Raw genomic sequence first — 24,380 nt, forward strand, 5'->3', positions numbered from 1 at the left:
CTGATTGTGCTGCTATAAACATAGGGGTGCATGTTGGTTTGTTGGTTTCTCATAAAACAGGTGTTTTGGATATATTCCTAGGAGTGCTATTGCTGGGTCATATGGTATGCTGATTTTCAATTGATTTAGTATCCTCCATACTGATTTCCATAGAGGCTATACAAGTTTGCAGTCCCACCAACAGTGGAGTAGGGTTCCCCTTTCCCCACATCTTCGCCAGCAAGTGTTGTTGGTGGTTTTTTGTATGTGTTGGCATCATTTCTAAATCACTACCAAGATAAACCTTACTCTTCCTGACAGGGTAGTAGTCCATGATTCCGCTATATCATAACTCATTTCCTACACTCCTAATGACTGGCATCTGAATTCTGACCAACAGCATAGTTTATAAACACTATATAAGCAAGCACTCTGGAAAGATTGTGTTCATTCTTAAAACAGATTTCTAGAACTGAATGCACAAGGGTACAAAGACATGCATAATCCACATTTTAATAACTATAATATGCTTCCTCGGAGAAGTTTGGGCCACTATACTTACTCAACAACACTATATAAGAATGCACATTCACATGGAGGAAATTAATAGCCTGTCATATGTTACAATATATTCTTCTATAAATTGTCCTTTCATTCATGGTACGGAAATTTTTAAGAATTAACATTTACTTTGGTCAGGAAGACTTGAAACTCATATATACCTTTTTTCATAATGTGCGCTTCCATGAACCTCTTACATACGCCTCATATATGTGATCTGGAAAATTCCTTTTTTATGAGGACAAGCATTGTGGCATAGCACGTTAAGCTGCCACTTGTAACACTTGCATTCCACACTGGAGTGACAGTTTGAGTCCTGGCTGCTTTATTTCCCACCAAGCTGCTGCTTGCTAACACAACTGATTAGGGTCCTGCCACCCACATGGGAGACGTGGATAAAGTTTTGGGCTCCTGGTTTCAGCCTGGCTGTGGTGGTTGCTATCTGTCAAGTAACCCAGTCATGGAAGATCTACTTTACTCTGTCTCTTCCTCTCTCTCACCTAGTCTTTAAAATAAATAATCCAAGAATATATTTTTGTGCATCAAAAGAAGCATCTTTCAAAAATATTTACCTATTTATATTTGAACGGAAGATTTACAAAGAGAAGGAGAGAGATATCTTCCAACAGCTGACTCACTCCCCAAATGGCTGCAATGGCAGGAGCTAAGCTGGAGCTTAGCTGGGAGCCAGAAGCTTCTCTAGGACTCCCTTATGGGGTGTAGGGGCCCAAGGACTGGAGGGAAGGACAGGCTGACAGCCACACTGGAAATGGAGCATCTGGGACTAGAACCAGTGCCCAAATGGGATGCCAATGCTGCAGGTGGAGGATTGGCCTGTTGAGCCACTGTGTCAGTCCCTAAACTTATCTTTTAACCCTATTTTCCCACAAACTTCTTGAAGATTTCTCTTGTCAGACCGTTTCTCTCTGGTTTTCTGTCTATTAAGACACTTTATTTGTCTTTTGTTCACAATCATATCTGGTATGTGTTACACAAGCATTTATTAATTCACTTTAATAAGTCAAACTGCAAAATAATTCTAAAGGTACCAAGAGTTACCAGCTGATCCTATCCAGAAAAAGTTTGTAAACTCCAGGACAGAGAAAAATGTTAAATGGCTCTACAAGGGCTTAGATAAACCAAGAGGTACAAATTGCCTGACCTCCTCATTAGTGTCATTCCCCCAAAAAGATTCATTTATCTATTTTTCATTTGAAAGGCCGATTTACAGAGAAATGAGGACACACAGGGAGACAGGGAGATCCTCCATCTGCTGGTTCACTCCTCAAATGGCCACAACTGGCAGAGCTAGGCTGGTTTGAAGCCAGGAGGTTGGAGATTGTTGTGGGTGTCCCATGTGGGTGCAGGGGCCCAAGAACTTGGTACATCTTCTGTTGCTTTCCCAGCACACTAGCAAGCAGCTGGATTGGAAGAAGAGCAGCCAGAACTTGAACTGGCATCCATATAGGAGGCCAGCAACACAGGCAGAAGTCTAACTAGCAATTCCACAGCGCTGGCACTTTTTGTATCATTTTAAGGGTCAGGGTGGAATTATGCTACATAAAATGACCAAAGGGAAATATTATAATTCAAACCAAGTCTTGATTGGATATTGAAAAAAGGAAGCTACAAACATCATTTTATGGGCCTAGCACGGTGGCCTAGTGGCTAAAGTCCTCACCTTGAACGCACCAGGATCCCATATGGGCGCTGGTTCTAATCCTGGCAGCTCCACTTCCCATCCAGCTCCCTGCTTGTGGCCTGGGAAAGCAGTCAAGGATGACCCAAAGCCTTGGGACTCTGCACCCACATGGGAGACCTGGAGGAAGTTCCTGGCTCCCGGCATCAGATCGGTGCAGCACCAGCTGTTGTGGCCACTTTGGGAGTGAATCAATGAACAGAGGGTCTTCCTCTCTGTCTCCCCTACTCTCTATATATCTGACTTTGTAATTAAAATAAATAAATCTTTAAAAAAAACACATCATTTTGTGACAACTGAATACACTGGGTATAGAATAGATACTAAGATTAAAGAATCATTACCACTGTTCTAACTAACAATGGCATTGTGAATACACAGGAGATCAAGTGATCTCCTATTATATAAATTCTCTTTTAGAAAATTGCCCCTGAAATACATCAGGACTAAAGTAGAATAAAATTAGCAACTTTCAAATGTTTCTACAACAATGTACCCACACACATATGGATGAGGTTAAGCATGATTTTAAAAGTAACAATAGTTGAATTCACGTGGGGACTACATACCCTGAATTCTTAGCAGTTTTCTATATATTTGAAAATTATTACACACATAAAGGTAGGTTACAAAAGGACATACACCCTATGGTTTTCAATGTAAATGCATACAGATTCATAAATATCTACAGGAATATCCATGTCAAAGCATTAACATTTGTTATAGGGGAAAACAGTGGTGGGGAGGGAATGGGGGAGAGGTAGTCCCTGAGCCTAAGGAATTGTATCATGAAAAATAAATAATTTATTTAAAAAAAATTGTTATAGATCAGCAATTCAATTTCAGATAACTACTTTGTTCTAAATATTTCCTTGTATAGTTCCAGTATTTTGCAGGTAATGGGCGTTACCTTGGTATATTCAGGGGCGGGGAAAGAAACTTCAGGGGGCTTTATATGGAAAGCTTATTCATATGCAGAATGAATCATGATTTATCATATTCACTGCCCCCTAAAAAATATACCATGGTACAATGATCCTACAGACCAGAAAATGGACTTTCAATATTTTCTCTCACAAAGCTTATTAAATCTGCACAACCTTACTAGAAAAGAGTATCTGTTTCAGATAACACATTTATAAGTAATAACATAATAATTTTTACAAAGGTACAAAAAGATAAAGTTCCCTTGAAATACCATTTTACCTCCCAAGCACTAAGAAGCTTAAACATTAAGCAATGTTCTTTTAATGTGCTTTACTTCATTTAGAAAAGCACCCAGCGAAAAGACACTAACTTTCACTTCTCCTCGAAGAGGTGAAATCAACAAGCGACGATTATCTTGCATGCCTTCAAATACAGCATCTTCATTGAGATCCAATGGTTCACTCTAACAAATAAAAAGAGAAAAACACACTTCAACTGAAATAGAGAATTAGTAAGATTAACAATCTACAATTAAATTCTATCCAGTCAAGGCAAATCATAAGAATAACAACAAAATATAAGGCTATTCATATTTTTTTCTTTTTTTAAGATTTATTTATTTTTACTGGAAAGTCAGATTTACAGAGAGGGGAGACAGAGAAGAAAGATCTTCCATCTGCTGGTTCACTCCCCAAGTGACCATAGAAGCCAGAGCTGAGCTGAGCTGAAGACAGAAACCAGGAGCTTCTTCCGGGTCTCCCATGTGGGTGCAGAGTGCCAAGGACTCGGGTCATCTGCTGCTTCCCCAGTCCACAGCCAGGCAGCTGGATGGGAAGCGGAACAGCCAGGACTAAAGCTGCTGCCTATATGGGATGCTGGCCTTGCAGGAGGAGGCTTTTTAATAAAACAGTTTGTTCATTTCAGTCCTTAATTAATCCAATATTACCATGTTTCTTGGTATAAAATGCAGTGCTCAGAAGCAAAAATGAAGTTATAATATTATTGTAGCGAGTACCCACTAGAAGTTATATACCAAATTAATAATCTAAAGCATGGTCAAATTGTATTGACATTACTTGAAACAAGAACCAACCTATTTTTAAAACCCCAAAGTTTACATAAGGAATCACAAATATTTAAATGTTGTATCAAAAATTTAAACAGTTAAATTTTCTAAAGTGTTTCTTAAAGTAACATACAGTAAATAAACAGAACTTACTGAATAGTTTATTTCGCCGAGATCCGTTAGTATAAATGAACTCAAGCAGTCTGAGTTCAAGTTCTTAGAGAGCACCAACACTTGTTCAGTTCCGGTTCCCACAAAGTCATCTATCAATACTGAGTTAATTTCTTGCCACTTAGCAGTAATCTAAAAGAGTACAGTAAAGGAGGAACCAAAAATAAGATCAAGTATGAGACAAATTAACAAGTCTTCCTGTTCTATGTAGTCACAGTGTATCCTCAATCTTACAAATGAGAAATAAAATTATAATATAAACTAAACTGAGGAACTGGGAGACCAGAAAACACAAGGAGTTATAACACCTACCTAAACAGCAAGATACTTTGATTTAAACATTATTTACTCATATCCCTGATTTGTACATTGAAATGTTGTTATAATCTATTCCTAAATCCTAACATGTCTCCTGACTACATCTTCTAGAAATTCTAACATGATTCATGAGTAAAGTTCTACTAAAGAGTCTTTCTCCAACACAGCTAATTGAGGAACCCTCATCCCATCTGCCTTAACGGATACATATTTATGATCAGACCAATTATTCAAGGAATTCAATTATGCTAGTTAAATGGTACGTACTAGTAGGCACTTTTATAAGATAAGGGACCTTAACGGTAGAACACGTAGAAGCATCCCAGCCTAGTGGAATGTTTTGGTAGTCTATCAGAACATGAGACCCCAAATTTAAAAGTCAATGACTTAAAGGGGAGCATAAAGTTGAAAACTTCCAGACTGATCCCCTAGAAAAGTAACACCATGGGAATCCGATCTCCTTCCTGAGACAAAAGAAGGCTGAGAAGCCCTGGCACACAAGATGTGTCATCTAGACGATTCAGGAGGGTGCTCAGTATTTGAGTGGTTGCACTTAGTTGACCAGGAGAGATTATATATATAATATGCCCGATTGGCTTTAGCACTAAGTAAGGCTCTTCACTGTATGCAACCAAATACCAGCTGTGCCCCCAGAAGGCTAATTTCTCAGACTGTGATTCTTAACTTGCACAGGGAGGCAGCTTGGTAATAAGCCCTCTTCTTCCTCACCCTCACCCCTTTCCCACAAATATCACACAGTATAAAGAACTATGTGAAGAGACAGAAGCAGCAAGAACGTGACGAGCATACAAACGCCAGAGATACACAGTCTCAACCCACAGCTCTAGAACTGTACTGTCCAGCAGAAATAAAGCTGAGCCACAAACATCAGGCACGTATATAACTTTAAATTCTCTGGGTGGAATGAAAAAGTGACTATTTTACCCAATATATCCAAGACATTATTTCAATCCCATGTAATACATATTGATACTTGATTTCCATTCTGTACTGAGGTTCTGATGTCTATTTGACATTTATGTCATATTTGAATTTAGACTAGCCACGTTGCAAATGGTGAACAAGCACATGTGACTGGTGGTTCAACACACAAAAAGCTAGGTTTCAGGTATACTTGACAATGATCTGAGGTTTGAAATGTCTGCTATATAGATTGTCAGAACAATTTCTATGCAAAAGAGAAAGCCTAAAAGCTAATCACGGATCCTTCTAGACCACCTTTGCTCCAACTCTTATGAATGGATTAAACTCAGGGCCTGAGGCTTTTTTGAAGGACAGATCTGCAAACACACTGCCCTTGATTTTCATTAGTTACTCTAATTGATGCTTGCTTGCTTTTCTTTGTAAGTTTACTCCTTCTTGGAGTGAGATGAACGATAGCCAATTCCAAAGAAGATTGCTTCTGTTGCTTGCATTTCATTATTGTCATTATTATTATTTTAAATATTTATTTATTTGAAAGTAAAAGTTGCATACAGAGAGGGAGACACATAACAGACCTCTCCGCTGGTACACTCCCCAGATGGCCGTAACATCCAGGGCTGGGCCAGGCTGGAGCCAGGAGCCAAGAGCACCTGGGTCTCCCAGGTGGGTGCAAGAGCCCAAATGCTTGGGCCATCTTCCACTGCCATCTTTTCCTAAGCTGTCAGCAGGGAGCTGGACCTGAAATGGAGCAACTGGGACTCACATTGGTGCCCATATTGGATGCTGGCATTGTAGATGGTGGCTTAACCCAATATGCCGCAACACAGGCCCCAGCAATTTGTTATTTATTTTGTTGTCCAGAACCTCTTAATAATACTACAAATAGTAGATTACTCTTAGAACTCAATGTTGGAATATATATATCTCCCTGTAGCATGTTTTGTTCACTTAGAACCCACTGCATTTCCTTTTTTTTTTGCCTTAACTGCTCAACTAAGTGTAACTGCTTCGATACAATTATTTCTTTTCACTAAGCATTTCTGACATGACCATCACCCCTCTCTCTTTACTTTGAGATTCTCTTTCTTCCTATTATCCAAGTAATTGCATATTTCACTCTAGGCTACATCCTTTTGAAGTAAATGGGAATAAACGTAACACAGAGTCGTCAAATGCCCAGGGATGCCAGGTTCGATATGATTTTCAAGCACTTGCAGATGTCATTGTGTGACTAGAGCTTTCAAAACGTGTTCAATGAGAGCAGTTTAGTTTAACAGACCAGGACCCCTGAAGAGGTCATGGGGAGAGTCAGTGGGAACCGCAGGCATTTTGTGCTCCATTGCACGGAACCCTAAAATACAAATCCCACTCCGAAAGGCAGCAGTTGCATACCCATCCACATGCAGTGACGCCATCTTATGTTCTGGATGAACTGAGAGCAACAGAGCTTCAGAGCAGTACAGACTACAGTCTGTTCCAGTCATGGAATTCAAGGGAATGCTTCTCCTTACCAAATTATATCTTTGGGCAGGTTGACAGTCTGAGCCCTTGCCTAATATAAAAATAGCTACCTCTACTAAGCTCCTTGTGTGTGCTAAGCACTGTGTCAGACACTTTGCAATGCCTTAATGTAGGAGGATCCCAAATTTATAGAGAAAAATGAGTTCACAAGAATTAAACCTATCCCTTGAGGTTAACACCAGTAATGGGCTCAGCGGGATTCAAACCCAGCTTGTGTTCTTGGCACTACCCTGACCCTGGTATGGAATAGAGAGAGTATACCAGATGGTGCTCTCCCACCATTTCCTACAAGGAAAAGAAAATAGAAAAAGACAGAAAATGTTATTTCCCACATAAGCTCCAAATAAAACACAGTGTGCTCCTAAAAAAATTACTTTCAAAATAAGATAGGGTAGTTTTCCAGTTATCTTCCTTTTGAGAATTGAAGTTCTCTGTGTCTTATAGAAGCTGAATGTGGATTAAAGAGATTGAACATAATCCCTATTACCAGAAATGGAGTTTATCAAGTAAGCCCAGATAGAGCATAATTCAAGTGTGGCATTTCCCCACACACAAAATAATGATTCTCAGTTAATAAATACAGCTTGAACTTTGTAAAGCATTTATCAATACTCCAGACCAAGGTGACAAAAAAATGATAAAAATTTTGGTTGGACTCCTAATTAGTGCACACAAAATAAGGGAAGTGTATTTTTTTTTATCCTGAAGTATCACAAAATTTAACAAGTGTACTAATTCCAGAAGAAACACTTCTTACTAGGAATAATCTGGCTTGATAAAGGAACTCTTCCCATTACATAACCAAATGAGCAGGTGTTCATGTTAAAAAACAATCAGAAGTCAGAGTAAGAGAAGTACTGTGTTTGGAGGCAGTTACAAGCCTCCAATTGCCTCTTTAGTTCCCGTATTTTGTTGTTGTTGTTGTTAGATTTTTATTTTGAATTTTATGGTACAATTTCATAGAGACTGGGATTCCCCCCTCCAACTCCCATCCCCTCCTGTGCTTTTTTAACTTGTCAGTAAATACTCAATACTAATGAGTATTTTAAAGCAATTTCTAAACCTACAAGTAAAAGATTATACTACATGAATGCTTGGTCCAAGGCCAGCTCTGAGCTAGAAATTGTATCATAAAAATCTCTCAGTGACAGTTTTCAAAAAGTAATATTTCTTGTCACTGGAACACAATTATTTGTTTCTAAAGCCAGAGTGACACATTTCAAGAATTTCCCTATATTTCATTTCAGAAAGGACTCAGAGAAAGTTTAATGTAAATAATTGTCAACTTTTCAAAAGTTGAATATCCAATTTGAGTTTTCTAAAAAATGTAAGAAGGCAAATCCCCAGTAATCTTAATGTAAGTGAAAAATACACATCTAATAATTATCACATTAATACAAACTAGAAAATCATCTTAAAAGAGAACTAAGGTTAAGCATTTGCACATCATTAAACAACTAAAAAGAATATCACTCAAAATGGCAAGGCAAAAAAAAGATCATCATTTTATGATGCCCAGGAATGCTAAAAGGTCTTAGAGTTAAGAGTAAATACTGTACCTGAAAGTTGTTTTCCCAAACAGCACAAGCATCATTGGAGTTAAATGACACAATGAAAAAGAGCTTTTCTTCACTTGAATCCATAAGTTGAACTGCACAAGGATCGCCAAACGGAAGCTGGCATATACTTTTAGGAGTCCCATTTTGGAATGAAACCAGTTGATTGTTTTCAGTCAGGGCAAGCAGAGACACATGTAACTGATTCTTGACCATCTTGGCTGCACAGACATGTACATAAGTCACATTGCTATATGCAGCAGGGATGATACAGGCATCACTTAGTATTTCTTTACTTTCCAGAGCATAGAAACAAAACTTGGTATTCCAACTTTCATAATCTGCTATTGAAGGCTGTTGGGATCTTTTCTCTGAAAAACAGCATTCCTTTAGTCCCAATAACACTGTACCTAGATTTCCAATTTCCCCTGCCCACATAACAGAGGAGAAGATGCCAGGGACACTAACAACATTACCAGTTTTGGATGAGATAATGAAGACTGTATTGACATATTGCCATAAAACTGAAGGGCCATTAAGGACCCTTATGCTGTCCTTCAATTCATGGTCAAGTTTAAAGCTCAATCGTTTTTCAAATGTATTAGTACTGTGAAGAACTAGTAACAAGTATCGGATAACGGTACTATCGTTATTGCTTTGTATCATAATGTAAGGGAGATTGAGCCCAGTTCTGAAATCTGACACACAGTTGCAACATGTGATTTTAAAATCAGAGATTTTTTCTTTATTTAATCTGAAGATCCCTGTGGATTTCTGAACAAATGTTCTTGTTTCTATGTCAAATACCATTCTTCGGACTTGTAACACAGGTGTTTTTTCATGTTCTTTAGCTGCAAAATTTTTCGTGCACAACTGGAAAACAAGGACTTCACCATTATGACACAAGACCCTTTCTTGGTTGTTGTATGACAGCGCTTGTTTGCTAGTCATTCCACAATATCTACTCTTTGTGTTGATTCAATTTTGAAATACAAATTGATTCCAGTTGATGCTATGAAATCTAAAAAAGAAATGAATGACGAAAAGCTGCCATGAGCTAGGCAGGGTTGAAAAGAAAACACATGTTTCTGTTACCGAAATACCACGTAACTACAACTTCATTAAATGAGCAGTGTAAGCTTTTTTTCCTCAAAAGGCCTCACATGTTTATTACTGAACCAACCCACTACCCACAGCCCCAAACATGTCCAGCTGACCAGACATTGTGACATCTTAAGCTTGATCAAGAAGAGAATGGGCTCTGCACACTGGCTTGGTGGCCTAATCCTCTTCTTGCATATGCTGGGATCCATTATAGACAATGGTTCATTTCCCAGCAGCTCTACTTTCCATCCAGCTCCCTGCTTGTGGCCTGGGAAAGCAGTCAAGGATGGCCCAAAGCCTTGGGACCCTGCACCCGTGTGGGAGACCTGGAAGAAGCTCCTGGCTCCTGGCTTCAGATCGGCTCAGCTCCAGCCATTGCGGTCACTTGGGGAGTGAATCAGTGGAACCAAGATATTTCTTTGTCTCTCTCTGTGAATCTGGTCTGCCTTTCCAATAAAAACAAATAAATCATTAAGAAAAAAAAAAAAAGGACAGTGACGTTGATACAGAACAAAACAGCTGTCCCATCTGTTGAAGCACAGTTCCTCACAGACCCCACTTGGTTCTTCTCCAGTGTCTCCTCTTGGAGTAATAACTGACCCTAGTACCAGTTTTCATTCAAATCCTTTGGAGTATGGGGGAATTTGGTCTTTGTTTTTTGGCCAAGAAATCTCTTGATTCTGAAGGTCTTGTGAGAAGATCTGGCAAGAAAGACTCAGGGACACTGACCATGGTGGCAGAGTGAAGCAGAAAGGAGCAGCTTTTTCTTTTTTTTAAGACTTATTTATTTTTACTTGAAAGGCTGACTTGCAGAGAGCAGTGACAGAGAAAGACCTTCCATTCATTGGTGGACAGGTCTGAAAGTCAGAAGCCAGAAAGCTCTTCTACATCTCCCGTGCAAGTGCAGGGTCCAAGGCCTTGTGCCATTCTCTGCTGCCTTCCCGGGCACACACAAGGAGCTGGATCAGAAGTGGAACAACCAGCACACAAACTGGTGTCCATATGGATTGCTGGTGCCACAGGCAGAACACTGAGCCTGCTACACCAAGGCACCAATCCCACTTTAAGTTTTTATACCTCTGTGACATCACCTTTCAGAAAAGAACAGCCCAAGTATTTTTTTTCTATACATTTCTTTAATGAAAACAAATAGCTATAACTGTAAATAACCAATATCCAAAAAGCTAACATAGCATGTGAATACAGAGGATTCTTTCTAGCTCAAGACTCTTCCTGAGTTCTACTTTGCTCTGCTTCAACTTGAACAGCCCTAATCCGGTTTTGCAGCCTCTGCTTTCATCCCTTTAGAAGTACAATTCAGTTAGTCACTGATTTACATGTCTTGGAGCTCATACTCCTCCCAAATATGGTGATGGCTGAAGTAGGAGGCTCTTACAGCTCAACCAGATCCAGAGACAGGAGCCTGTACTGGGCTCTCTGATACAAACAAAATACAGAAACAAAAACAGGAATTGCTATAACAAAGCTTTAAAAAGTTTCTGATGAATAATAAAAATAAATCTAAGTTGATAAAAATAACTTTTTTTATATTAAGGAAGTCACTATTCTTTGTGTGAGGGGGTGAAGACTGACGCAACTTATGATAAATATAATTCACATAAAGCTATTAATCATTCATGTTTATTACATTCCACATACAATTCATGCATTATTTCATCTAAGTATCACCTGATTCCATTTTGAAAACAAGAAAATCTTAACAAACGTAAGACATTTTTCTAAGATCATAACACTTACCTACAGTGACAGTACCAATTGCCAATGGTGCCAGGTTTAGAAGATGGGCCTTCTGATGCTGAAGTCTTCAGTTTTAACCATCAGACCATGCTGGTATGCAGTCCCTTATTCTGAAGAAACTCATTACATAAGTACTTAAGAGAATTCACAAAACAGAATATATAACAAAAGAATATGTTCTCTATATATACTGAGTCATTCCTTTAATGGTGTTTGAAGGTCCAACACATGCCAAGCAGAACTGGGTCTGTCTTCCCCTAAATGTTTGATCTGGGCACATTCCATCATCCCTTTGTACCTCACATCCACATTTACATTATATGTTGTAACAGCATCTACCCTACAAGGTACCAAGATTAGATCACACAAAGCAATTGACATACAGCCTGTCATACAGGAAATATAGCAGCTACCCCTCTCTCCCTGCCACCCACACAGCCATACCCTACAGCTTTGCTTTGTACAGTTTGCTGCATGATCAATCACATATTACATGGAAAAATTCCAGAAATAAGTTATATAATATAAAATGCATGCCATTTATGGAAAGTCTCCCACTGTCCTGCCCTGTTACATCCAGAACACAAAATCTCCTTTTGTTTAGTGCCTCCACACTGTGCATCATCACCCACGAGTCTAATCAACAGGATACTGCAATGCTGGTGTTCAAACGAACCTTACGTTACTTAATAATAGTCCCAAAGCACAATACCGACACAAAGGAGGCAGCAGAGCCCAACTATGAAATGACAGATTAACCTTGGTACAGTGCAACACTACTGGAGGGCACACAGGGAAAACCCTAGGATATATAGGATTTGGTAGTATCTAAAAATTCAGGCATCTTCTGAGATACTAGAATGTATTACTCACATGTAAGGGGGAAGAGTACTTTGCTCAATGAATGCTGGCTGCTACCATCACACTGATCATCACAGCCAATTCTGCTTCAAAGAACATCTAACTTTAGAATCAGAAGAGTCACAGGCCTCATGATTCGTGAGCGCTGAGAGGGCTAGCCGCCCCCCGCAACTATGAACAACTTTAAGTACACTCTTTTCTTGAGGATCATTTTGTACACTAGGCAATTCAGCTGTTTCAGAAAACTGAAAAAGGAGGTTATTTAAATGGAAGGTTATTGAAATGGAAGCAAACTCCCAAAGCCCAAGTTGTTTTTTCTTTTATAATAAAAATATACTAATAGTGGATTAGAACAATGTATCATAGTGAAACATAATCTACCAATCTAACAATGTAGCAGTAATTGATAGCAATGACTTTGATTTAGAGGGAATTCTACTTACAGGTACATTACATTAGCCAGCATCTATTTTCGAGTTGGAAAGTTCATCTTACTGCTTAACTTCCAGATACATCATTTGTGATTTTAAAATATGCATCCATGTTCTTAAACTTTTTCCATCAGAGAAAAAGTTTTTCTCTCTTTCTGCATGAGATGTGGGCATTGTGACTCCCTTCCAGCCAACAAAATATGGCATAAATAACATTGTGTGACTGGGTTAGAATCAGCATAGTGACTCTCCTTCTAACTGCTTTCTTGGATCAGTCACACTAGTAGAAGCCATGCGCCACACCATTAAGACACTGAGGCAGCCTGGGAGAGAAATCCACACAGCAAGGAATTACAACTTGCCGTGAACAACCAGGAAAGGACTGTGGCCTTCTGCCAATGGTTTCACAAGTGAGCCTTCTTGGATCAGACCCTCCAGCTCCAGTCACACCATCAAGTAAGGACGCTGCCAGGGAAAGATCCAGAGCTAGAAGCACAAGCCAAGCTGTCCCCAAATTCCAGACCTTCAGAAGTGGGAAGGCCATAAATTTGTCTTATTACAAGCTGCTAAATTTTGGAGTATAGTTGTCCCTTCGTATTTGTGGAATATTGGTTCCAGTCCCCCTACAAACATCCAAATTTGTAAATGCTCAAGTTTCTTCCCTAAAATGGCAGAAGGTTCACATACATACACTTGGCCTTCCTTATCTGTGGATTCTATATCTATAGAGTCAACCAACCACTGACTGAAAACATTCAGAAAAAAATTCATATCTGTTCTAACCATACAGACTTCTCGTGATGACTGTGATATGGTACAACTAATTCTATAGCATGTATGTTGTCTCAGGTGTTACAAGTAAGCTAGAGCTGCTTTAAAGTATAGGGGAAGTTGTGCATCCACACTGTTTTCTAAGAGGGATTTTAGTATCTAAGAAGAGTTCTGAAACTGTTCTCCCACACATACTGAGGGACCAACCACTGTAACCTACGTACCTTGTTCTGTATAACTTGAATCACCTCTCTACATTAGTGCTAATAACTGTTGCAATGTAAATGCTACAGATAGCTGTCCCTACCTCCCCCAAAAAGGGTGTCCATGTTCAGTACAGATGCAATGTTTAATTTCTGATAGGCAACTAACACATCTTAGGATGCAGAACTGTCCCAAGAGTTGCCTGTAGTATGTTCCGCCAGTATGGGGAACCAAGCCAAGATCCTGTGGCACTCGCTCCAAGAACTGAACTGATGTTATTGAGTTTCATGACCAGCACCTGAAGTACCTGGAGCTACACTACCTAAGTGCAAAACTAGGACAAATCACTCTCTTATTGGCTTGTAGTGGGCAACGATTGAATACCAAGATCAGAGACAATAAGCACCACAGATAGTTTTACTTCATCCATAAAGAAAAGTAGGTAAGTCAAATGTTTTTGTGAAACTAGAATTTAAAGAAAACAAACATACATTACATGAAAGTCTATTAACTAACAACGTATTTCAAGTTTCCCTCAGACGTGTCAGGTTTCTTAGGTTTATATACCCAGTGGACACAGGAGGTAAAAAAGAACTGAAACATCTGTCCCGTCCACCTGCCTCCATGCCTGACCCTCCGCACCATGTCAACTATGTAAACAATATTAAAAACAAAAATGCAAAAAGAGTTCTTTTTCTTTTCCTGCCTTCTCAAAGGTTGTCAGAATTCTAAGTATTAGAAACAACCAAAACAACCTACAAACTCTGAAAGGATTCCATTGCTTTAATACTCAATGTCACAACTAAGTTCATTGACCAATAACTTGAGTGCGATACGATTAAGGAAAATCTATCCAATAGTTGGGCCTCAGGAAAATCAGGCACTTATACTATTCTTTGCCTTGTAGTTTTTATTTGATACAGAATCATTTACATCTAGGAGGCACAAGCTGATATTTCAATACACACATATAATGCAGTGCTATTTTCATAATATTATCAAGTTCCCCAAGCTAGAAATGCTTTTCAACTCTGTTCTGTTTGTCACGACTATAGTTGAGGCTGAGGTAAAAACTTCTTCATAAAACAAACAAACAAACAAACAAAAACTTCTTCATTAGGCTCTTTGTTCTGGTCCCTCTCTCCTTCATTTGATTAATTCTGCTACCCCATCTACTATTGTAAAACACACACGTGACTCTGTCAGTTTCTGCTCATCCGGAGCCCTGGCATGCCCCGCGCCTTTCTCAAGAGATCTGGGAACCTTTAATGATCACCTAGAAAGCCAGGTGCTGTGAAGAGAAAAAACTGTGCAGAAAGGTTGTGGACCATGGCTGTAAAGCTCAGCATGGTGTTCAAAACCCTGTTACCAAGTTCTCACCCTAACTCCTTTGAGTACCCTCTGGGCCAAAATGTAAACATATTCTCACGGATTCATTCACATAGCCCTGGAACTACACAGGACTATTATGTGAAAAGTTATCTAATACCCAAATATTATTGCAAACACCTGCACATTTTCAAAATAGATGGCATTTAAAGTTTAACAAATTAGATACCATTAATATATAAACGTATTTATTTTCCACATACTTCTTGTCACCCCCTGGTTTACCGAACTTACATACTCATGTGTATACTGGCTATATTTGCTACTGATGCACCAATCTCCTTTTATTTTAATTGTAATGGATTTGTTCCATGTTAAGTCTAATTTACTAAAATGAATTAAATTTCAATTTCTTGTAGCTTTACTGTATTTTAATTGCCATGAAAGTAGATCTTAAATACTCTCACTGAATTATCTATTTTAAAAGTTCTTAGCATATGTTCACAAAACTTGCAGACCTTTAGAATAAGAGGCATTTATTTAGTCTTTGTTTAATGCATGCATTTTCATTTTAAATAAAAAGAGACAAAATTTCCACCCCCTGGTTCACTTGCCAAACATCCTCAGCAGCCAGGCTGGGCTAGGTGGAAACTGAGAGCCCAGCACCCAGGCCTGCCATGCCACGCAGGTGGCAGGGATCCCAGGGCTCGAGCCACCATCCCCTGGCCTCCAGCTGCACATAGCTGAGACTGAAATCAGACCTCCACATATGGGATGCAGTATCCCAAGTGGCAACTTAAGCAACAAGCCAAATGTCTGCTCTAGGAGGCACTCAGTTTTAACAGAAAGGTTATCTGGAAGCAAGGCGAGCTAAGATCCAATCTAAGGTTCTCAATCCAGCATAAGCAATGCTGATTAGTCAGCCCCTGATGCTCAGGACACAAGGCTCTGTCCCATTACACCAGTGGCTGCAGAGAACAGTAACTCAGATTCACTTTATCACAGAATTTGACCTTTCCTGCTCTTTGATGTCTTATCATACATCAAGCTCCACTGTATATCTACTTTACATATGAAAATGGAATATTTGTGGACATATATACTAGAAAAATATAAATGCTAATGTAAACGCAGTAGGCTGACAAGGTACTATCATCCTCAGGCACTCTTATCTACTGACCTTCCTACCCAATAATCAGGAAGTTCCCTTTAAATGCTAATGAATTTATTAGGGCACTATGAATTCCAGGAATCTTGAAACAAACTTTCAGTGTGCTTCAGGAAGACTCCAGAAGAGCACTATCAAAGTTGCACATGAAATAGAAGAGCAGTCTAGAGGAACCCTAATTGATTGTGAACAACAGAAAGCATCTTTGGAGGGAAAGAAAGCAGAATCGAGACACCTTACCTCTCCTGAACCTCACTAACACTGAGCAAAATCTTGTGGACAAAGGCCCAATAGATGCTCCTTTTCTAACATGCACAACACTGCCAGTCTAAGGCAAATGTCTGCTGGTAAAACTTTTCTCCCTATACAGGTAGAAATTCTTTGCTGGGACCTACCCAGAAAAGCTCTCCCTTTCCCAACATGGTCTAACAGACGGCAACGCCCCTGGGTGGAGGGGGAGACCTCGCTGGAGGTCGAGAGCCAGGGAACATTAGGTTCAAGAACGCTTCACCATACTTCAGGACTTGTAACAATTTCCTCCTAGCAATGAGAAACCACTGAAAGATTTCAAAAAGAGAAATCACACAATTGAAAGATAAAGATCTACTTGACAGTATTTAATAATCAAGGACATTGCTCCAGAATATTCACTATGCTGTGTAATAGAAAAAGGGTGAAATGTATGGTTGACATTTATCTACCTATATATCTATCATGATGACCAGATTTCAAAATCAATAAAAAACTAATTAAACTGAAGACAAGTATATGCTGTATTAGTTTACATGAAGCAAAAGAGAATGATGTGCTTTCTGCTTCTCTGTAACAGCTCCATTGCCTGAGCGCTGTCTCTGGGAATAGTACAGGTATTACTCCAACCACTTCTTTCTCTTACAGCCTTACACTGTAGGCAATATTATCTTCCCATTTCACAGACTCGGAAACTGAGGCTGCAAGTTTTAGTGTTTTCTTGCAGGCCTACAGACAACGTGTGATACACCAGGCCCACACTGCCACTTTGCGCCAGGACAGTGCTCTTGGATGGAGTGGAAGTGCAGAGTCCGCACCACATTCCCAGTGAGCTTTGTTTGGACAGGAAGCTCAAGGGGTGGAGGCGGAGAGACACTTCACTTAAGTCTGAATATTTGTAATGATTATATTCAAACCATTTTTTCCCCACAAAGTGTAAACATAAAAATGCCTGCGATGTTTACTAAATTGCCACACTATCATGGCTGGCTACAGCTAACAGAAACATGGAGATCAGATTTTATAAAGATTTTGTTTATTTATGGAAAGGCAGAGTTAGACAGTGCAAGGGAGAGTTTGACACCACTCTGCCACGTGGGTGTAGAAGCCCAGGTACTTGGGCCAACCTCCACTGCTTCCCAGGGGCATTAGCAGGGAGCTGGATGGGAAGTGGGGCATTCAGGACTTCAACCTGTACCCAAATTGGATGCTGATGTTGGAAGCAGTGGCTTAATCCTCTGTTCTACATCAGCGGGGGTGGGGTGGGGGGGTTGTGTTACCAAGTTCCCTTTCAGTATCTTTGCACTATCAACAAGGGTAACAATCTTTTCCTTTCTACTATCACTTTCTAACAGTCGAACCAAAGATTGGTTACAGTATTTTCTTAAGCTAAATCTTCCTCAGCCTCTGCACTCCACGGCGCCTTCCGGGCTGGGGTTAACAGATACAATGTGTCCCGAGCATGGCAGGTGACTCCTGCGGCCTAGCAGCACCTCGCACACCCACACCTTGCCAACGGTCCCCTGGTGGGGGAGGGGCTGGTCAGAATTGCTCTCTCAGGTCGGAAAGCCGATCACTAAACAGAAAAAAGCCACTTCATTTTTAAACTTTGACTCAAGCTGTAAAAGATGTTGCAAAGATGTTTGAAGGAATGATTGTTTCCAGCAAAACAACTCCCCAATATAGCAAGGACTTAGAATCCCCCTATCGCTCCCTGCAAGATCCAAGCCTCTTCCCGCTCTTCCGGAACGCAGGGGCAGGGGACCAACCCCAGCGAGGCTGCCCTCTCCATCAAGTACCGGGGAGCAAAGCCGCGCCGGCCGCATCTTACCTCCACCAAACCGCCTGGTTCCCCACACGCAGCTCGGACGCAGCGCCGCGCGCCTGCAAAGCTCCCGCCAGCGCACCACGCACAGCGACGCCAGGTCAGAGACTGCGCGGAACGTGGCGGGGGTGGGGAGCCGACCGTCAGCGCCGGCGGCCCCGGCGGCCGAGGAGGCGGGCCTCGGCCGAGGCTTGTGCAAGGCTGAGGGCGGAGTGCGGCGGGGCCGGCGGGGGCGGGACGGCAGTGCGGGGCGCGTCCTGGGGCGTGTCCCCGGCGAGAAGCCAATGGGACTCCGGCTGAGCGCTCGGTCCCGCCACCAGAGCCAAGCGGCCTCATCGGATTGGGCGGCGCCGTGGCACTTCCGTCCGCTCGCAGGTGTCACGCGACCGCCCCCCTCCCGCCCTCCTCTGTCTACCTCCGGGCGGGACTGGCGGGTGATGAGATACCGGGGCGGCGGCGGTGGGAGTGACGACGGCGAAAGCGGAGGCAGTCACGTCCTTGAGTGCGGCCATGGCCGAGGTGAGGAGCGGAGCACTCAGGCGCTGGCCGGCCTGGGCCCAGAGGACGCTTCTGAGGCCCAGGCGGCCGTGCGCCAGGTGCAGGTGGGCTGGGCTGAGGGTAAGCTTGGTAAGCGGGGGCGGGTACGCGTCCTTGTTAACGTCCCGTCATTCTCCCATCCAGAATCACGCACAGATCAAAGCCAGGCTCATCTCCGAGACCCGAAGGAGGTTCGAAGCTGAGTACGTGACAGGTGGGTACTGCACTGTCGCGGGTGAGGAAGGTGTGCACCGAGCATCCCCCCTCCAACTTTGCCAGGGGTTGTGTGGGTGTCTGTGGCAGCTGTTGGGGGACCCTTCGGTCCGCCCCAGGCGGGATGCTCAGCGTACTTCAGAGGGTTTCCTCTCCGTGCCGCACCGCACCAAGTAGGCACACAGGTGGTACTCCTGATGCCCTCTTCCTCGGCCGGGTTCTTCTAAGTGGGGAATCGCTGGCTTTCTACCAACCCTTTGTACGGTTCCTGGGCTGGCCTTTCACTAGCTGCACTAGACAAAAGGAACCTGCAAACTTGACAAGTACTTAGCTCAGCCATGCAGAGTTCTGGGTTCTTTCACCTGATTCCTCTTCAGACAACCCAGCCTGCCAGCTGCAGCATAGGGCCTCCAGTGCTGAAACATGTTCATCTCACAAGGATTGATGCACCTGTGAACTCAGTTTTGATTTACTACTTGATCTGTGTCTAGATGTCACAGGCACTTAGTTGTCAAGTACTTAACCGATGGTTTAATACTTGTATAGTCATTGTTAAAAGCGTGCAGGGTAAGTTACCAGAAATGCAGAATTAAGAAGAGAGCTATAAGTTGCCTACCTTAAGAATGAATCTACCCTGACCCTGGCATTGAATAGCTTGTTTGTTTATTCTGTGCTTCTTTCCATATATGCAAAATGCACACAACAAAATTATAAAAATTAAACTGTTGGGTGCTATCCTCATACAACACGCATTCAATGAATGCTTCACCTCGGTAGTCATTTTGGTTTCTGTAAAAGGAGTTTAAACTTCCACATCTTGACTTCAATGCTTGGCAGAGGCTCCCTGTAATTTTGAACTGTCCTAGATTATACATCAGTTGATGACCTAGAACAAATAAGCAAATCTGTTCCAAATAGCCTGGTCAGTAAGTCTTTTCATATCTCCTTGCCAATTTTCTTCACACCCCAAACTTTGCATCAGAGAGTTGCAAAAGCACTTGATTCACTTTTAGCCTAGAGATCTCATTTCTAATAACATCACTCTGTTCCAGCAAACACAGAATTCATACATGGTTTCTACAGAAGTGTAACACTTAGAGTTACAGGATTTATACCTTTTTTTTTTTTTTTTTTTACAATTTATTTCTTTCAAAGCCAGAATTACAGGGAAAAGGAAGAAGAGACCAAGGGAGAGCTCTTCCATCTGCTGGTTCATTCCTCCCAAATGGCTGCAATGGCGGCAGCTGGACCAGGCTGAAGCCAGGAACCTAGAGCTTCCTGGGTCTCCCTTGTGGGTGGCAGAGGTCCAAGCAATTGGGCCATCCTCTGTTGCTTTTCCAAGGTCATTAGCAGGGACCTGGAGCAGAAGTAGAGCAGCCAGAACTCGAACTGGTTACCCTGTGGTTTGGGGGCACTGCAAGCAGTGGCTTTGCGTAGTATGCCATATTGTCAGCCACCTCTCCCCCGCCCTATATTGTGAAGATTTTAAGCAGTAACCGAGGAATAGACATAATGAACTAGTAAGTCTCCAAAAGTGATTTACTTGTGACCAAGGGAAGACACAAAATATTGTCAGAACTGTAGCAAGAAACAAGATCTTCAAGGTTATCTTCTGTCACTATTTCATTTTTAAAGTGAAGTTAGTGAAATCTAGAGAGATTAAGTGATTTGCTCAAAATCCCTGGTGTTAGTAAATTTAACTAGATTAATCTTGTGACAACGAGTAGTCAGTTAGATCATGTTGCTCCCCATCTTGGTGCCTTGAAAAAGTTCTCAACTCTTCGTGGTCACTTATGAGGTAAAGCCAAACCCCTCCATTTTTGTACACATCAGACTACTGCACACAATGAGACAGAATTTACTTTGCTCCCCAGTACACACATGCACACCCTCCCCAAAGTGAGGCCAAAATTTATGAAGGAACATGTGTTCTGAAAACTTGTGACTCTCTGATTTTTTAAAATTGAATTTCTCTTTAAAAGATCCAGTGATCCACAAAATTGACATCACAATCAGAACCGTGACCCATGATTTGAAAAACATGACTAGCTACACTGCCTCATCCATATTCTTAAGACAGAAATGAGTCTGCTTCCATCTTGGGAGCTTTCCCCTTCTCTAGCCCTTAAAGGCTTTTCCACCATTGCTGTGCATGGATAGATTGGTTTTTCTTTTCAAGGTTTGAATATATTTGAAAGACTTTCTGTGATTATAAGATAGCTTCTTTGCTTTATTTTCCCTCCTTTATAATTCTTAGCATAAGCTGCGATTTTCTTGTTCATTTGTTAGTTTATTTTTTGTTTTATCCAGTAGATGTATATATGTTCCATAGCAACCTGTAGAAATTAAGGGCAGAGGCCTTGTGTGTCTTAGTCACCTGTGTATGCCAAGCACAGTTCCCAATACATATGCACTGAATGACTATACCACTCCTTAAATAGATAGACAAGAAGTTTAGGTCAATTTTATATTAAGGACTCTCCTAAGAGGCTATCCTCTTCCACAAAAGTCTAGTGAAGAACAGTCCTCATGATGTATTCCCATGCAAGTGCTGTGTGGCAGCAAGTATGTTTGTCCTCAAGTGTACACATAGGTATATAGGAACTCATGTGTATAGATTAGACACATAGCATGGTGAATATTAATGTAAACACTTACATGGAAATGAAATAGAGAAACCTTTCTCACCATACACATGTTCAGTTGGTTGATCCACTGCGTCAGATAAAGGGGGAGTTGGAAAGAGGTAAAAAGGGGTTTTTGGTTGTTGTTTGTTTTTTCATTTAGGTTTGTTTTTTAGAAATTAGCTCATGTTTTTTTAACCTACCTACTCTCCTTCTTCCTCTTTCACTTTTTAACAGTGTCTGGTTTCATAAGAGGCTTAAAGCAGACTTAAGCAAACATGGTTTTTTTCCTAAAGAAGAGTATTATCTGCAAGATTATCACTTCAAGCACTAACTGTACTTTGGAAATTTGCTTAGAAGTAGATTCTTGGGAATTCCAAGCACATTTCTTTGTCCACAGAAAGTGACCAATTATGGAGATACTTTTAGCAAGTAAAAAAGTAAAAGACATAGTAAGTGCATAATGGTGATAATTGCTTTCTCATTGTTTCTAATGAAAAGGACCAGGCTGAGTCCCAAATGAAAACCATTTTCCACATTTTTTCCTTCCTCTTCCTCATGTCTAAAACTGATCTCATAGGATAAGAATTTGTTCATTTCCTCAAGTGTACAACATCTTTAATTCTGGGAAGCAGTGTCTCAGGATGAAGGGAAAGAAGTAAAACAGGAGAGAGCCCTCTTACAGTCTAGTAGAGGCTAAGCCTTAAAATGAATACAAATTATAGTAAGACAGTCTTTTTTTTTTTTAAGATTTTATTTTTATTGGAAAGTCAGATATACAGAGAGGAGGAGAGACAGAGAGGAAGATCTTCCGTCTGATGATTCACTCCCCAAGTGACCGCAATGGCCAGTACTGTGCCAATCGAAACCCAGGATCCAGGAACTTCTTCCGGGTCTCCCATGCAGGTGCAGGGTCCCAAGGCTTTGGGCCATCCTCGACTGCCTTCCCAGGCCACAAGCAGGGAGCCGGATGGGAAGTGGAGCTGCTGGGATTAGAACCGGCGCCCATATGGGATCCTGGTGCGTGCAAGGCAAGGACTTTTAGCCGCTAGGCCACTGCGCTGGGCCAGAGTAAGACAGTCTTAAAAGATTTTCTGCAGGAGTTAGACAATGAGAAATACCATCTGATCAGGGTTACAACTGACTTAGAGAAAGTGCTGTTTTTCATGCAGTTGCAAAGATAAGAGACCTTGGCCAGGTAGAGAAGGGGATGCAGGCTAAGGCACTGAGGTGAGATGCTACAAGAGCGTGTTGGCACGCAGTAGAAAGTCCACTTCAGTAAGCATTAAGGAAGAAAGGACATTTTCCTAAAATCAGTGGGATTATAGCAGCGAGAGCCTTGCACACAAAGGGATATGTTTATAGCCGTGTGAGCACAGTGAGCCATGGAGATCTATGGCTTTTGTTATTTTAGATGATTGTCTGGCTTTACAAGCATATGAATTCATATAAAAGAATTTGGTTGGTTGCCCTCCTCCCCTCCCCATAATGTGGCTGTTCAGAGGTAATGAAGACTTTTTTTTCACTTTTTGTCTGTACATTTACAAAAACAAACGTGAAAGTCCACACTGTATGTAATTGTGTGATATTTTACATTGATATGATATTATTTCCCGAAGTTTATGAAATGAGATTGAATATTACTATTTGAAGATTCAATTCCTAAATAAAAATGTTCTTACTGTTTATCTCAGATAGTCTCTTTGTAGACATCTAGATTCATTTCAGTGTGCAGTTAATGCCATTTTTTTGGTGCAATATATTTTTAAAAGATTTATTTGTTTTTATTGGAAAGTGAGATCTACAGAGAGGAGGAGGGACAGAGAGAAAGATTTTCTGTCCAATCATTCAGTCCCCAAGTGGCCATAATGGTTGGAGCTGAGCTGAGCAGGAGCCAGGAGCTTCATCTGGGTCTCCCACGCGGGTGCAGGGTCCCAAGGCTTTGGACTGTCCTTGACTGCTTTCCCAGGCCACAAGTGGGGAGCTGGATGGGAAGCAGGGCTGCTGGAATTAGAACTGGCACCCATGTGGGATCCCGGCGCGCTCAACATGAAGACTTTACCCACTAGACTGTGACTCCGGGCCCTGGTGCAGTATTTAAGGTTATTTCCTCAAGATTCATGAGTGAAACTTGAATTCTTGGTTTCAGTAGTGTGTGTGTGATTTGAAGGTGGTTGATGCTGTGTGCTGGACTTCCTCCATAGGTGCTGTGGTGATATTTCTTTTTGCTAGCCTGTAGAAGAGTTAGCTTTCCCTCATTCTTATTCAGATTTTGTGACCTCATTTCTTAATTGATGGCCTTTCATTTTAGTTTATGTTTGCTTGCTGGTAAGGGTACATTCCTCATATGTCCATTTTTAAGTAGAACTCGTGTTGCTATGGCATTTTTGATATTGCTATGGGCCTTTCTTATTTATGCCACTTTTTCATTCCTTTGTGCTTTCTTTCTTTCTTTTTTTTTTTTTAAGATTTATCTATTTTTATTAGAAAGTCAGATATACAGAGAGGAGGAGAGTCAGAGAAGAGGATCTTGTATACAGTGGTTCACTTCCCAACTGGCCGC

At 41.2% G+C, this 24,380-nt stretch overlaps 2 protein-coding genes across 2 annotated transcripts in view; one reads left to right on the forward strand and one right to left on the reverse strand.

The window, feature by feature from the left end:
* The window catches only part of FANCB (FA complementation group B), a 30,203-nt gene extending 11,620 nt beyond the window's left edge, over positions 1-18,583 (reverse strand). Inside the window, exons 1-5 of the mRNA XM_040997357.1 lie at positions 18,450-18,583; positions 11,606-11,715; positions 8,747-9,764; positions 4,386-4,535; positions 3,533-3,629 (exon numbers count right to left, since the gene is read on the reverse strand). Coding sequence (XP_040853291.1) covers positions 3,533-3,629; positions 4,386-4,535; positions 8,747-9,694 — 1,195 coding nt within the window. The 5' untranslated portion in view covers positions 9,695-9,764; positions 11,606-11,715; positions 18,450-18,583. The remainder of the gene's footprint in view (positions 1-3,532; positions 3,630-4,385; positions 4,536-8,746; positions 9,765-11,605; positions 11,716-18,449) is intronic.
* Positions 18,584-18,906: 323 nt separating this feature from the next.
* Positions 18,907-24,380, forward strand: part of MOSPD2 (motile sperm domain containing 2) — a 52,340-nt gene continuing 46,866 nt past the window's right edge. The window contains exons 1-2 of the mRNA XM_040997369.1: positions 18,907-18,962; positions 19,125-19,194. Of these exons, the coding sequence (XP_040853303.1) occupies positions 18,954-18,962; positions 19,125-19,194 (79 nt within the window). The 5' untranslated portion in view covers positions 18,907-18,953. The remainder of the gene's footprint in view (positions 18,963-19,124; positions 19,195-24,380) is intronic.

The sequence above is a fragment of the Ochotona curzoniae genome, unplaced genomic scaffold (assembly GCF_017591425.1).
Source record: "Ochotona curzoniae isolate NIBS_2020 unplaced genomic scaffold, NIBS_Ocur_1.0 contig_1274, whole genome shotgun sequence".
NCBI lineage: Eukaryota > Metazoa > Chordata > Mammalia > Lagomorpha > Ochotonidae > Ochotona > Ochotona curzoniae.